Source organism: Manis javanica, chromosome 3 (genome assembly GCF_040802235.1).
Source record: "Manis javanica isolate MJ-LG chromosome 3, MJ_LKY, whole genome shotgun sequence".
Taxonomy (NCBI): Eukaryota; Metazoa; Chordata; class Mammalia; order Pholidota; family Manidae; genus Manis; species Manis javanica.
In genome coordinates this window covers 206,617,412-206,632,908 of record NC_133158.1, presented here as the reverse complement: position 1 = coordinate 206,632,908, position 15,497 = coordinate 206,617,412, and the positions used below count along the sequence as shown (strand labels likewise).

The 15,497-nt window shown below is 54.2% G+C and overlaps 1 protein-coding gene across 2 annotated transcripts in view; it reads left to right on the top strand.

Annotated features, from left to right (window-relative positions):
• BIN3 (bridging integrator 3) overlaps positions 1 to 15,497 on the top strand; it is a 40,802-nt gene that overhangs the window by 21,063 nt on the left and 4,242 nt on the right. Inside the window, exons 3-6 of one of the 2 annotated variants that reach the window (XM_017653880.3) lie at positions 6,590 to 6,630; positions 6,881 to 6,942; positions 10,211 to 10,347; positions 10,899 to 10,939. In XM_017653880.3, coding sequence (XP_017509369.1) covers positions 6,590 to 6,630; positions 6,881 to 6,942; positions 10,211 to 10,347; positions 10,899 to 10,939 — 281 coding nt within the window. Of the gene's footprint in view, positions 1 to 6,589; positions 6,631 to 6,880; positions 6,943 to 10,184; positions 10,348 to 10,898; positions 10,940 to 15,497 lie in introns of both variants that reach the window. The other variant, XM_037024567.2, reaches the window with a different exon arrangement.

Genomic DNA, 15,497 nt, shown 5'->3' with positions numbered 1-15,497 from the left:
AATCCCTATTTAATCCCCAGAATGGGAAAGGAAGAGAATTACACATTCTTAGAAAGGCAGAGCTGGAAACACTTAGAGATCATCTAGTCCAACCTCCTGATTTGTCCTGCTCAGGAAGCCAAGGCCCATGGAATTGCAGTGACTCTCCAAGGTTATAAAAAACCTCAGACTGACCGAGCAGGAATCAGACCAGGTTTGGCCTCTGTTCAGTGTGCTCCGTTGCCTTATGCTGCCTCCCCTAGGCTGTGAAGCCCTCCCAAGGTTGTGGAATTCTAGTAACCAATGGCCTCTTGGGCTCCCTTGGCCGCAAGTGTGAGCTGCTCTTGGTTTTAGCAAGGGAGCCCATAACGGTACTGTCTGTTGTTGTGACAGCTCCAGGAAGCCGGGCACTGGTGGCCTGGGGGAGACCCTGACTGCGACCCCAGCCCCTGATGGTTTCCATGTCTTAATACCCTCGGCCTTTCTTGGCTCAGGACTCAGAACTACAGGAAAGATGTTGCTTCAGTTTGGTGGGAGGGAGAGTTCAGCACACATCTGACCATGGCTCTATCTTTGGGAAATCCAAAATTAGGTCATTTGAAAGGAAGTGGGCCCGGGTTAAAAGAGCCGTCCCCTTTTTCAAGCCAAGGCAGGCTGAGGACAGACTCAGAGCTTACCTCCCATGCAGAGGCTGACCATCTGTGGAGGCTCAGCTGAAGCGCAGAGAATCTGGGCGTGCGAGGGTTGGGTGCTCGCCGGCTCCAGGAAGTAAGGTGTGGCTTTGAGTCTCCAGAGCTTAATCCAGGGCAGATTTGAAAGGGAAGTGGTTTTGAGAAGGGTCTTTTATTCCCAACACTCACTACCAAAAAACAAGACGAATAAGCAAACAACCCTCCCAACACCCAGCCTTCATCAAGATGGCCTTTGTTCTCCACAGACAAGTATAGGTTAAAATGCAGTTTCTACCTCCCTGCTGGAGTTTGTGGACAGAACCATCTCTGGGTCTTCTAATCTGAGTAGTGGCAGGGCCTCCCCAGACAAAGGGCAGAGGTGCAGTCTCGGCACCTGCGAGGGGGGCCCTTGGGCCCCTCTCCCATTCCCATCCTAGCTTTGATCCTGTTTAGGATGGAACTGTAGTCCTCTAACTTGTGGCAGCGGCTCCCCCAAACACACTGGGCATCAAGTAGTGGTTCAGAGCCGGAGTTGGCTGGTACCCTGCCCGGATGCTCTTCCCGGCCCTGCCACATACTGTCTGTGGCCTTAGGCAAGTTCCTGGCCCTCTTTGAGCCTTAGTTTCCTCCTTCAGGAAGTGAGGATGCTTGCTGGTGCGTATTATGAGCCTTCCATAAGGTGATACATGTGAAGCACTTAACACACGTTACCACACTTAACATGGTGAGCCCTGGTTAATATTAACTACCCTATGGGAAGATGCTTGATGTGACCCTCTGTATAAACCACAGAGGACCTCAGCCTGTTCCCAGCAGCTAGACGGCCAGTGCAGTGAAATGGTAGGCCAGCCCTCTGACCTCTCACACAGAGTCAGAGCCCAGTTACAGCTTGGCTAGAGTTACTTGCTCCCCCAGTCCTCAGAGGCCCTGAAGTATGTGTATATAGCAAGACCCTGCCTCTTTGGAGCCTTCTTCTCCCCTGCAAGCCCCTCCTGTCCCCCAGACAGGTCAGGGCTGTGCAGTTGCCCCGGTGTCTCCGGCAGAGGCCCTGAACAGTGGTGATGCGCTCTCTGACTCCTACCCAAGCTCTTTCCAAGGGAGCCACACAGCTGGCTGCCTGGGATCCCAGAAGTCATGGCCCTCTTGTCATGGGAAAGAGATGAGATGCTCACATTATCTGCAGGGAGTTGGAGGAGTTTTTGGCTCACAGCATCCAACTGCCAGGTACAAAGAAAGCACTGTGTTTGCCCTCCCTGGTCCCAGGTGCCCAGGTTATTAGTGCAGATCATGTTATTGTCAGGCTTTGGCTGGAGTGGCATGTTCTCTGCAGAGCTGACCATTGGTACTGAAATGAAAGAACAAAAGCCATGCCCCCCAACATCCTAACCTTCTGCTTAGTCCCTCCAGCTCCCCCATTCCCATAAAGTAGCTGGACATCATGGTGTGACCAAAAGAAGCTGCACCACCGGCCACAACCCTCTTCGAAGCAAGGGCTACTGGGTCTGCCAAACAAAGGAAAGCACACACCCAGATTCACAGCTGGGTAGGTGCCCTAAGAAGTCAAGGCAGAAAAGAGTCCCACCACACTGAGCCTTCACTTGAGGGAGGGTTTCATGTGCAGCCTCATTTAATCTGATTGTAACAAACCAAGGGGAAGCTGCTTCCCTCCCCAAGTCTCCCTTGAAGAGGGGCTTCTCAGAATGCCCAGTGCTGCCTCTGTGTCAGCTCTGATTGGCACAGCCTAGCCCAGGGATTAGAACCCAGGCCTGCCTGTGGTCTCCCTTCCACTTCTCCATGAGTGTAAGTTGGGGTGGGAGGGAACTTACCCACTCACCCCATTCACTCAGTTAACAGATACTCAGCTTCTGCTGTGTGCCAGCCTGGCCAATGGGCCGGTGATAGATGTGACCAGCACCAGCCCTCCCTCCCACCCTACCCCCCTGAGGATGCAGGGAGTGGCCAGGCCAGTGGGCGCCGACCACCCAGTGCTCACCTCACCAGCCGGCCCGGCCGCCCTGAGCGCAGTCAGTCATGCACATAGGTTTACGCTTGCATTGTTGCCTGGGGTCCAGTGGCCTTTTTGGCAAGGGCATCAAGCGCTCAGAGATGTTCAGATCTCTTGCGTTTGGCTCTTCCCTCAGAATGGGAATGCCTTGGAATGAGACCCCAGTGTGTCTCTCTATTCCCTTAGCCGTTATCTGAGGAGCTAGAATCCTGGGGGTGTCCTCCCCATCGGATCTTTCCCCAGCGGAGGAGAGAGATCTTGGGACCAGCAAGCTATAGACACAGTCCACACCTGGCTACCAGAAGCAGAGGAAGCAGACGGCTCATGAACCTCTCTTGGGCTGTCAGGCAGCCTTGAGCAGCATAAAGTAGAAAGCTGGAGCTCCCACCCTGCCACACTCCTCAGCTTCCCATGTGAGACCCCACATTTCTCGTCAGCCAGAACTCTCCAGCCCAGCTGGAAACCTGCAGCCCTTCCTTGTGTGAGTCCAGGCAGTCTGCAGCCAGGGGACCAGGTGTTCCCGCCATCCCACACACACGGCAGCATGTTCGGGGATTGCAGAAGAGGCACGGGGCCAGGCTGCAGCTCCAGCCGGAGCCCTCACTTCCTCTCCCAGAGCACCTCCTCTGTGTTCTTGATCTTCAAGAGAGCTGGATTCTGACCAACACAGCCTTAATTTTAATGTCATCTTTTGGAAAAAAAAATTCTCTTAATATGTAAAGACTGTTCAGCTGTCCCATCCTACAAAGTAAGAAAGGAGACGTGTGCCATGCAGGGAGGCCCTGGTATAAACCCCAGGCCCAGGGCTCGACTTGGCCGACTTCAGGGGTTCTCCTCACTGTCACTCGACCACGTGCTGGGCACTGCCTCTCTCTGCTGCAGGCAGACAGGCCAGTCTGCACCCTGGTGTGTGGGAGAAGGACAAGGAAACATGTCCCTGAGCCAGGCATCTTGCTCTCTGCTCCACGTAGACTGCTTGCTAATCCTCCATAAGCTGGCGCAGTGGTGCTGTCACCCACCTGCTCGCCAGCCCCCAGGGTTTGTATGGGGGAAGATTCAGTGGAATTGACCCATTTTACTAGAAAAGAGACTGAGATGCAAAACGTTAAGTAATACTTCGATGCTCCATAGCAGGTATCAAGCTCATCCCTTACCTGTCTCCACTCGCTCCTCCCCACCACCTTCCTCTGCATGTACTGGACGAAGGGCTAGACCAACTCTGGGCGACTCTGAAGCCCCCACCAGGCCCCTTTGCTGCAGGACACATCTCCCCTGTATAGCCACACCAGAGGCTTCGCAGGCCTTTAGCCAAGACTCTGATTTCTGTCCCGCTGTGAATCCCCTGGGATGGGGAACACTTTGAGTTTTTATCAGAGTTGTACCCTTCAGTGGAAATGAATTTTGAATTTTTTCTCAGGAGTAGCTTTTGATGGATCGTAAGGAAGATGGTGGTAAAAATGTTGAGCCTCTGGGTGGAAGAAGGGGTGGTGTGTTGAAAAGGGAAAAGGATCATCGGCTGGGTGGCTGGGGCACCTGTGGTGAACTTCCTTCCCAGCAGTGTGTAAGGCCCCCCTCTCTGGGTCATACAGTAAGGAAAAGGCCATATGTTCCGGCTTCTAAACTTTACAGTTCACGTGAGGAAGGTGACACGCAAGAGGGACATGTCTTGCAGACCTTCGCTGGGAAGCTCCTCGTCACTGTCACTGCGTCCTCTGCCCGGACCTTCCACAGGGCTGCCCCCGGCTTGCGGTTACATGTGGATTCGTTGGTTTTGGCTCCTTCCCCAGGGCCCACGTCTGCTGTATTCACTGGTGCATCTCTAGCACCTGGCAGAATTTATTGCACTTAATAGGTGTTCAATAAGTGTCAGTGGGATTAATGAATGTGATTTTTTTTTTTTTAAAGGCCTGAACTAGGAGTCTGAATTCCAGCCTTGTTTTGCCACTGACAAGTGCTGTGTCCTTGTGTAAATCACTTCCCTCTTTGGGCTTCATTCATCTCATAACATGAATAATTGACCCAAATAGTGTTCTGCCATTCCATGACTGTGTTGAATTTATGTAAATCCAAACGTGCAGTATGAGATTGGTGGGGTTCTAGAATACTCTTTCACCGACGCCCTGTTGATGGGAAGATGTGCTGGTAGAAAACAGTGGGGCTTTGACAAGTTCTGCAAATTTGTGCTCCCTGACCTTCAACCTGTAAGAGTCAGAGTCAGAATTTAGAGCTCTCACCGGTGGGAGTCTTGGGGCAGCAGGGAGAAGGCACCTGTCTTAGGCCATGGCTCTGGTTCAGCAGCAGATGCCTTTGGCTGCCTTTGGGTAGAACTGCAGTGGAGCTCACAGACCTTGGAGCCAGATGCCTGTGGTCAAATCCCAGCTCCACGGGCTGCCCACTCGTAGTGTGACCTCACGCAGGTTAGTTCACATCCGTGCCAGTGGCCACCTCAGTACTGTGAGGGCCTAAGCATGCCCACCACCTAGGCCAGTGCGGGAGGGGAGGGGAGGGGAGCCCTCCGCCAACGCAGCCAGTTTGCTGCTCAGCACACCTCAGCCCCAGGCTCCTGCACAAGCTGGCCAGGGAGCCAGGACTGCCGCTGCGGATGAGAGCACAGGGGAGGCCTCGGTCCCCTCTAAGGCTCTTAGACGTCATTTACTTCACAGGCCACTCTCCTGAGAGGCTGTCACCCAAGCCCCATTTTGTAGACGGGGAGATTATAGCATTAGAAATGCAGGAACTTTTCACCTGACATGCAGGTGGCAGAATGGGGTCAAGATTCACACCCATTCAGTATCAAGGAAATCTGATAACTTGTCAGGAATTTAGAGAGCCTTGCCTGAGTCCATAATAGTAGCATTTGTATTTGGTACATGATCTTTCTTTTTAATTGAAGTAGAGTTGCTAGACAATATTATGTTGGTTTCAAGTGTACAACATAGGATTCAACAGTTTCATGCACTACGAAATGCTTACCACAGTGTAAGTATAGCTACATTGGGCACCATCCCAAGTTAGGACTGTATGACTGACTACATCCCTATGCTGTCCTTCATCCCTGACTTATTTATTGTATAGTTGAAAGGTTGTACCTCTTAACCTCCTTCACTTGTTCCACGTATTTCCCCACCTCCTGCCCACTGGCAACCACCAGCCTCTTCTCTCTATTTAAAGAGTCTGTTTCTGGGTTTTTGTTTGTTCATTTGCTTATTTTTTAGATTCTACATGTAAGTAAAATAATATGGCTTTTGTCTTCCTCTGCGTTATTTCACTTCATGTAATAGCCTCTAGGTCCATCCATGTTGCAAATGGCAAGATTTCTTTTTTATGGCTGAGTAATACTCCATTGTGTATATATACCACATCTTCTTTATCCAGTCATTTATCTATGAACATTTAGGTTGCTTCCATATCTGGGCTGTTATAAATAATGCTGCAATCATATGTCTTTTTGAATTAATGATTTTGTTTTGATCTTTCTGGATCTACCATGCACCTAGCAGGTAGTAGGACCTAGGAGGAAATTAGGGCTGTCAGGTGACCTGCCTGGCCTCAGCTGCTCAGTGGTAGAGGCAGCACCAAAGTCCAGGCTCACCCGCTTCCCCTGACCCCCGTGCCCTCCCTGGATGAGTCTCAGTCCCATCATGAGCACCTCACCTGAGGGACTGAGAAGGAGGCCCAGCTGTCCCGCTCCCTGTCGGGGAGGAACCCAGCTGCAGGCCGCCAACTTGCCTGTAGGCCCATCTGGGAGGGGAGCCTTTTGCCCTAAATCAAACACGTAATTACTTTGGGAACACAGGAATTCTGTGTCATTAATGATCTGCTGGTGCTTGTATGAACTGGACCCTGTTGTTTTCTGCAGACTTGGGGAGAGTGTGGAGGGATTTTCAGGAGGCTGGCAGATTCTTTTTCAACATGTTGTCATTTCTCATTGCAGGTGGAGAGAGACTTCGAACGAGAGTATGGAAAACTCCAGCAGTGAGTGTAAAACCCCAGGAGGACGGGCCAGTAGGGGGAAGTGCGGGAGCCTTCTGCCAGGTCAGGCTTGTGCCCAGCCTCAGAGTGCACGCCCATTACTGGGTAAATCATCTCCCAGCCAAGGAGGCCCCTTCTCCTCCTGGCAGGCATTCCAGAGCGTCAGGTTGGGCTTAGCTCAGGAAATTGGGAAGAAAGGGGCCCAAAGCCAGTGGCAAGGCCAGGTACTCAGGCCTGCTTCCCTGCCTTGCAGGCTGGAAGAGCAGACCAAGAGGCTGCAGAAGGACATGAAGAAGAGCACCGATGCTGACCTGGGTAGGTGGCGCATCCTCCCTTGACCAACCTGGCCTGGGGAACAAAGATGAACACGTGTCTCCCTCAGTCACTTTAAGGCTGGCTTAGAAGTGCACTTAGTAGATGCCCACCAGAGTCCCTGAGAAGTGGCTTGAAGTCACTCGCACTGAGCCAGCACCACTCCCCGGTTTTCTCACGGCAGCAGCCCCCCCAGCCGGGTGCTCTTTGCACAGGCCCCTGTGCCGGTGTGCATCCGGACGACGCAGGTGCCCCTGAACAGAGCTGCCCCTCACTCCTGGCCCCTGGCACCTCCAAACCACATCAAGCCATAGGTCAGATTTTGGAGTCCATCTGTTGCTTGTTTTGTGGTTGGCTCTGAGTTACCTGGATTGCATCCTTCCTTATCATTCTCCCTGCGAAAAGCAAAAGCTGTGACATATCGCTTCCTTTCCTTCCTTCTCCAGACAACTGAACAGCCAGAGCATAAATGAAGAGAAGGTTGATGTTTAGTAATGAGCATCTTTGCAAGCAAGTCAGGGATCCATGAACTGGAGTCTGGCTATAGAGAGCAGTTTTCCAAAAAGAAGTCAGGATAAACAGGGGAGCCCTGGAGCCTAGGACTCCTGGCCTCTTCTGCCCTGAGTCAGAAGTAGAATCTGGGCAGAGAAGCCCTCCTGAAGCCGTGGCAGCCTGCTGGCACAGGGCCCCAGCCCACAGGCCATGCCAGAGATGCCCACACATTGCTGAAGGGCTCGCTGCATCCCAAATCGCCTTGCCCACCCCAGACTTCCTGATTCATCAGGTCTGGTCGAGGCCTGAAAATCTGTGTTTCTAAGGAGGCCCCAAGCAGTCCTAGTACAGCTGGTCCAGGGACTCCACTTTGAGAACCACAGCTCCGGACAATTGAATCAAATTATCCTTGCATCTCAGCTGCCTAGACAAGATCTGAAATCCCAAGCTGTGTCCCAAAGCAAGATCTTCTGGGCAGGACCAGCCCACTGGACCTTTGCTTACAGTCTGAGGTTGCATCAGGGCTACAGAGACCCACACAGAGACCAAGACCTTCCCTCTCTCCCATGTTCAAAGACCACCAGCCTCCGGTTTGTGCTGGGCCAGTCACACCTCTCCCCTGTCCTTGCAGAGGCAGAAAAGGGATGTGGGCTGGTCGGACAGATGGCAGAGGCCATGGTGCTGGCGGTGTCCACATAGGCAGTGACGTTTGTGGCGGGGCCTCTGGACCCAGTGCCGCCCCGCAGCTGACTGCCTGAGGGGACACATGCTGCTAACTGACTTCAGGTGGTTCAAGCAAAAACAAGACAAACGCATGAGCTGGAGAAGGCTTTAGGGGGAAAAAAGGAAAATTGGGACTAAATCCTCCCCTCCCACTCCCTTTTTGGGTTTTTTCCCTCAAATATTAAAAAACTAGTGTAAGAAATTTTTCAAAAATATTGCCAATTTTGTCCAGGTTTTTGTCTTTGAATTACACCGTCTGTGACCATCTCAGTCACGTTACACATGATGGTCACTCCTCAGCCGCAAAGCCACTCCATAGACTTCAGAGAGGGTTTTCTCCTCCATTGCTTCAACTTTTCTGTAACATTTACATTTCCAGTCTTCTTCCATATTTTGCCCCTTTCTGGGTGACTGCAGCACCTCCCAGACTCCAGAGAAACCCCAGGACAGTGCGCTAGGAGGCCAGTCACCCACTGAGAGCTGCCTTGTGGCGTGGGGAAGGGCCTGGGTGAGGAGGGGCCCTCTGGGCGTCTGTTCCTCCCACTCAGAGTGGAGAGGGCAAGGGCTTGGGGCAAGGGCTGCTTACCCCCCCGTGGGGTGGCAAGGAAGGTCCCATCTGCCGTGAGCTGGGAGGTGGGCCTCACTCCACTCATTCTGACTCTCACACTTACCAGCTCTGAAATTAGGTATTGTAACACTTGCTGGTGTGTTCTGGTTCAGTGGGCAGCATTTTTTTCTTTCTTAGTGGTTTTATACATTAATGATGTGTCTTACAATGGGCAGCCCCTTAAATGTGAGGACATGCTGTAGTAAGAAGAAAAACTGGTTCCACCTTGAGACCTGACACTGGTGCAGACGCCATGGAGCAAGCACGGCCCTTCCCCAGGCTCTCTTCTGCCCTCAGAATCTGGTTGGCAAGTAATGGAGACCTGAAAACTGACAGGACCAAGAAACTGCACAGCTGCCAACAGGCGTCCGTCCTGCCTCCGAGCTGCCCTGTGGCTTCCAGGCTCCCTGTCCACCCCACAGTGAGAGCTGGGGACAGGGAAGCGGTGCCCAGGGCCGAGTCCGGGCTCAGCACATGCGGCTGTCTGACCTGGAGGACTCAGGAACTCTTCTGAGCCTCCCTCAGCTCATCTGTAAAACGGAACCATAATACATCCACCCAGCTGTCTCCTGGGTGTTTGATGCCTGTGGAAGATAGAGGTTACATGCCAACCCCGGCAGAGGCAGGATGGAGACCTGTTGGCAGCTTTGGTTTGGGTCTTGTTCAAGTTTTCAGGTCTCCCTTGTTTTCAAACAAAATGCTCAAGGGGCAGGAAGAGGTTGGAGAAGGGACATGCTTGCTCGATTGTGTCTGAACCAGTTTTAAAGTCTAAGGAGAAAACAAATTTTTGAGTGTATTTCTTACTACCATATGTCATTGAATCCAGAGGTTGCCTAGCCCACCAAATCTGGCCGAGTTTTAGCAATAAAGTTTTATTGGAACACACCCACACCTGTTCTTTGGGTATTGTCTGTGGCAGAGTTGAGTAGTTGCAACAGAAACCATGTGGCCCTCAAAACCTAAAGCCTTGCTCTCTCTCTAGCCTTTTGCAGCAGGTCTGCCACTGCTGGTCCAGAGCACTGTGTTGCCTTGTCCGTGAGGGAGTCCCAAACCAAGCCTCACATCCTAACCACCTGGAGGGCATTTTAAAAATGCATATTCCCAGAATCCAGACTGGCTAAGTTAGAATCATTGGAGCTAGAAATATGTATTTGTCATAGCTTCCCACCCAAATGATTCTGCTACAACCCAGAGTTTGGAAAATAAAGGCATTTGCAGTAAAGCTGTGCAAAAGAATTGCCTAGAGCAGCATCAGGTTGCCAAGAAGGAGCATTATGCAGTAAGACTAGTGTCTGATGGCTCTGTGGCATTTTGTAGCTTTTATGGCCCACGGCCATGGCTGGAGGTCATCCAGGTGCAGGCCCCTGGAACCAGGGAGGACAGGGAGTCTGCAGACAAGACCTTGAAGCCTGTCCCCTCCTAGGTTCATTGAGGTCTGACTTCTTGCAGCCATGTCCAGATCTGCTGTGAAGATATCTTTGGACTTGCTCTCCAATCCCCTCTGTGAGCAAGACCAGGACTTTCTGAACATGGTGACAGCCCTGGACACAGCCATGAAGCGGATGGATGCCTTCAACCAGGAAAAGGTAACTGACGCATCTTGGTCTCCCCCTCCTCGTGACCTCTCTCTGGGTGGAGTGCCTGCATGGAGTCCTAAACAGGGCTCAGCCTCGTCTTCCAGTGCCCTCAGCCCTCTGAGGCCTGTGTGTCCCAAGTCCTAGAGCTCTTTCCCAGCCAGGCTGCTTCAGCGCTGGTTGCTTCCCGCGGCTCCCATGAGCTCACAACACTAGCTGGGAGGCCAGGAGAAAGGGTGCTGCCCACCCAGAGTCCCTCAGACTTTGCATAGATGCCCACCCAGCTTGGCCATGGTAGACAGTGGCTGGCAGGATGAGAACTGACTCAGGACAAGGACGGTGCTCCTTGTTACCCTCCAGGCTTCCAGGTTGTCACCTGTGCCTCCTTCAGTGGCGGAGTTAGGGGCACCCCACCTCGCCTGGCCTCCTCCAGTGCCCTCCCTGCCAGGGGCTTTCAGGACGCACCTGACAGGCCTTTGTCTTCTCAAGAATTTGGAGTCCCCCTCCTAGGAAGGGTCTCACTTCCCCACCCTCTTGATGTCATTGGGCTTTTCTTTTGACAGGTGAACCAGATTCAAAAGACTGTGATTGAACCCTTAAAAAAGTGAGTAAAGGCCATCTGGGGACCATGGGCCTCAGGGAACTAGGCTCAGGGCTCTTAGTGGAAAGGCAGTTCAACTGGCCCCTTGGGGCCCAAATATCATTTCTAGCAGCCTGTCCGCAGACTCACATGGGGCTGGCAGGAAACCACCGGGGACGCCCGCTACATGCTCTGGAGCCCTAGGGCTGATGCTCCTGGTGGCTCCAGAGCACCAGCCCTGCCCAGACGTGCTCAGCAGCGGAAAGGCACTTCGGATGCTCACAGCAGACGGCGGTGGCTCCAGTGGTCACGTTGCCATTTTCCCTTTGTTCTTGATTGAGAATCAGTAGGGCCAGAGCTTGCTGAATTAAGCTAGCAGAGATCTTGGCCAACCCTCAGCGGAGATGAGCAAGGCCTTTCATCTCTCCAAGCCGGATTGGGAGAGCAGCTGCCTGCAAGCACTCAGCTTCTGAAATGTGGGGGTGGCCACACATGGGGAAAGGCGCAGCATTGGGGTCTAGCCTGGGAAGGTCCCCTAACTCATGACCTGTAGGGGTCAGAAATTCTTCTGTGAGACTCATCTTCTGCCGGGCAGGCTCTGGTCTGTGATCAGACGGGCCAATTCCCTGGGTCTCCTAAGGGGGTGGGCCAGTGGGGGACGGGCGGAGCAGTGCCTTGAAGGTCCCAAATCCCTTCATCTTCTTCCCGCGCCTCTCCCAAACAGACTGTGACCTAGCAAGGCTCCCGCTGCAGCCCGGCAGCTGCACTTTATTACCTCTTCTGTGGTGGTCCCTGGCAGTTGCCTCACCAGGGCCTGGGTAATGAGGCTCTGCTAATTACCACTAGGCCTGGATCAGGGCCCAGGGGGAGAATGGAGAGAGCACGTTGTGATCCTCCACCCCTGGTGCTGGATGGTTGAGCTCTTCGTCCCCAGTTCAGGTCCAGGGGGTGGGGTAGGAGGAGCTTTTCCTCAGCCTGGCTGGCCATGGCAGGGAAGATTCCTCCCTGCCCCCCACTCCTTTCCTGGGTCCTGCTCAGCCCCAGGCCACAGGGTTGCAGGAGGAGCTGATGAGAGGAGGCCACGGGCTCAGGAGGGAGGCAGCAGCAGGAGCCCACTGCTGTGGCTTTCTGACCCAGTCTGCAGGACTGAGGGGTTGGAGCTCAGTGGGGAGATCCCACTCCCAAGGGCACAGGGTCTGCCAGGGACACCCACGGCTGGCAGCGCTAGACAGGGGACCCCAGCTCAGAGAACTGGGGGACTAATTCCCATCTCGATTTCACAACCAACGAGGCGGCCTTGAAATCTGATGCCCGGCTTCTGAAGCCAAACGGAGAGAAATCCCGGCTGTTTCCCACCACGATAGCAGCCCACCACCTGCCAGGAAGGTGGGTGAGTGGCAGAGGGGGTGGGCACCGTCTCCGCAGCAGATCCGCTGACCTCTGTGTGAGCCCCAGGCCTGCCTGCCTCCCTGGCTGGCTTCTGTGCGTCCCGTAGCTGACATGTGATCTCCCCCAACCACATAAACCAGTGCTGCCTGTTGGCTCCTCTTGCCAGGAGAGAAGCTCCCAGGGACCCCAGCACCGGAAACAGGAAACTGCAGCTTTCCTGTCCTCTGATGAAGAACACCACCACATGGCCACCCGCCGCCCCCAACCTTCCCCCAGGGGCCCGGCCTCTAATCCCCCAGTCTCTGGGCCACATTCACATGGTCGGATGGGGATGCTTTCAATTTCCCTTTCCTGGTGGGTGGAAGATGCCGGCTGTGTGGGCACAGATTGAGGAATGGCAGGCATTCCCCACCAGGGCCGGCTGCTCCCAGCCCACCTCCCAGCCGGCCTCTTTCTCCCTCCCCCTGTCCCTGCTCCCTCTTGCTGCCTTTTCACCCCACGCTTACCCAGGGGAGACAGCTTACTGTTGAACTTAAGGATGGGCAAGGAAGGGCGGTCGCCGTGAGCAGAGCTCTGGGGAATGCCTGGTGCAGGCCTAGCCCTGCCCTCCCTTGTCAAGGGTAGACACACCACAGACTTGAGCTAATGAGCTAGTGTGGAAGCCATGATGGCGCATGCTCGGGGAGGCAGGCCGTCATAACAGCTGCCCAGGTGGTGCAGTGCTGAGGAGCAGGGCAGTGCTGAATGAGCAATGCCAACCGCCCTCACTCAGCCTGTGACCTTGGCCAGGGCCCACTCCTTGAGTCTGTTTCCCCATCCATGGAAGGGGAAGAGCCCACCTGAACTCCTGGCTCAGTTGGTGCTCAGGAGCAGGAGAGGGAGGAGTCTGTGCACTGCACCGTGTGTGGTGGGCAGTGAATATCCTGGGGCCCAGGCCCAGGGATTTCCATGGGCCATCTCACTATTAACTGTCAGGAGAAGCAACTGACCAGAGGGGTCTGACTGCCCAGCCATTTCTTTGTGGCAGCGCAGTAAAAGTGCGGGCTTCGGCCTCAGGGAATGCCGCCTCACCCCCGTCTTTCCCCTGCAGTCTACAGGGGCCTCTCCAGGAGCCCGGCCAAGTCTGGGAGGGCCCAGGCCCTGGTGGCCGACCTCTGCTTGTCTTCCCGTCTCTGCTCACTTCCCTTCCCTGACCCCCATGAGTAAAGCACTAAGCACCCCACATGTGGGGGCTGCTGCCAGATCAGCCTGCCCCTCCCTCAGTACCACGGTGGTGTGCTGCCTGATGGCTGGAGCTGGCAAAGTCTGTTCTGTTGGCTTCTAGTAGAAAATTGAACAGGGCCTCCGAGGGGCAGTAACTGGAGCCCCGGGGACTAGACTCCTCCCCTCCAGTCTTCCATCAGCCACCACGGAATACTGACCTTGGCTTCCCCACTTCAGTGTGCAAAGGGCATGACACCTGCCCTTACCCGAAGCCCAGGGCCAAAGTCACTCAGGTGGTAAGTGGTCCGTGATCCCTCCACAGCGAACTAGGCCCGCTGAGCCTTGCATGGCCTCTGGGTCTGATGCTGGCGGGGCACTGTGTGGGAGGCAGAAGTTACCATGTGAAGAAACAGTTTTCCTAGAGGGTCTAACAGAGTAATTGACCCCAGTTCCTGCTGCAGCCACTTTCTCCCCACAGAGGATGGTGGGCTTGCTTCCAGAAGCCTTCAGGTAGCACCCTGTAGACACACCACATTTACCCAGCCCCTGAGGCTGCCTGGCATTGCATGGAAATCAGGGAGCCCCGGATGCATTCCCCTCTCTGCTCAGGACTGGCCTGGGTCAGGTCTCCTTTTTCAGTGTCGCTGGTGCACCTGACCCTGGCCTGGAAACAAGCCCCACTTGACAAATTTATGGAAGGAGATCATTTGGACAAGTGAGGTACTCGCACTGTGGGGTCAGAGGATACCAGTTCCTTGGCCAGCCAGCATGACAGTGACCCCATCTTGCACCTGAGAATGCACTGCGCGCACGTAGTTTCATTCCTTGGGTCGCCCTCCTTTCTGGAGACCAACGGAATAGGAATGTGGTGAGAGCACAAAAACTCCAGCCACTGCTTTCTGGCTGCCTCTCCTTGTCCTCTGTGCGGGCACTGCACAGGCAGCCCACAAGGGGGCAGCAGAGACCCCCGGCCCTGGGGCCACCCAGGCAGCCTGCTGCTTCTAATGAGAGAACCAGTGTGGCTGCTGGGAGCCGCTTGTCTGGTTGGAGTCGAGGGGGAGGTGGCATGGTGGCTTCTCAAGCCTGACTGCACCTGCTCCCTCTAGCCATATGCCTCCCAGCTGCCAGTCATGTTCTCCCAGGAAGGGAGGGGGTTCACCTAACAACTGAGAGCCCATCAGAGCAACTGCCTGAGGGAAAAGCAGTGAGCCAGCTGCTCCCAGTCCTTTCACCTGTTCAGACCCATGCCAGGGGACCACTTGTCCTGGAGATGGCTGGTCCCCACACCACCTACAGCATCAAACAGGCCTGTGCCTTCCTCAGGGCAAATCAGTTGTTCTAATACTGAATTGATTACTGTGCATGAGGGCATGTGACTGAGAACACAGTAGTTTAGGTGGCCTTACCCTCTTCAATATTTCCAGTTAGGAAGTGAACCCACTACAGATGCCCGTGGAGTTAGTGTTTGTGGTGGTGGCCTGTCTCAGGGATAAATCCTTTGTCTCATCAAAACTGCCTGCATCCATAGCTTCGTTTAGGGCATTCAGCGCTTTGGTCAAGTTTACATTCTCTATTCTCTGGCAGAAGTATTCATTACACTTTTGTTATGTGTAGTCTTGATTTGTTGAGGCTTTTAAAAACCAAATTCATGACCGTGTTCCTCAGAGAGGAAGACCTGCAAAATCAGTCTCCACATGGATCTGAACCATCCTAACGGTGACCCGTGAGCTTGCAGACGACCCCCGGCCCAGAGTGCTTGTGAGTGGCCGAAGTCAGCAAGTGCCGGAGTCCTGGGGAGCAGAGCCCAGCCTCCACTCCCTCCTGCCCATCTCCCCTCCTCTCGGGGTTGTTCCAGGAGGAATGCACCCTTCTGGCCCCAGGGCACCCACTCTATGCTTCTCTGCCCCAGATAACCACGGCACTGTCATTCTCCGTGGCATGGCCTGGTGGTCAGGCCGTTTCTGCTCAGGCTCCTGGCACATAGTAGATG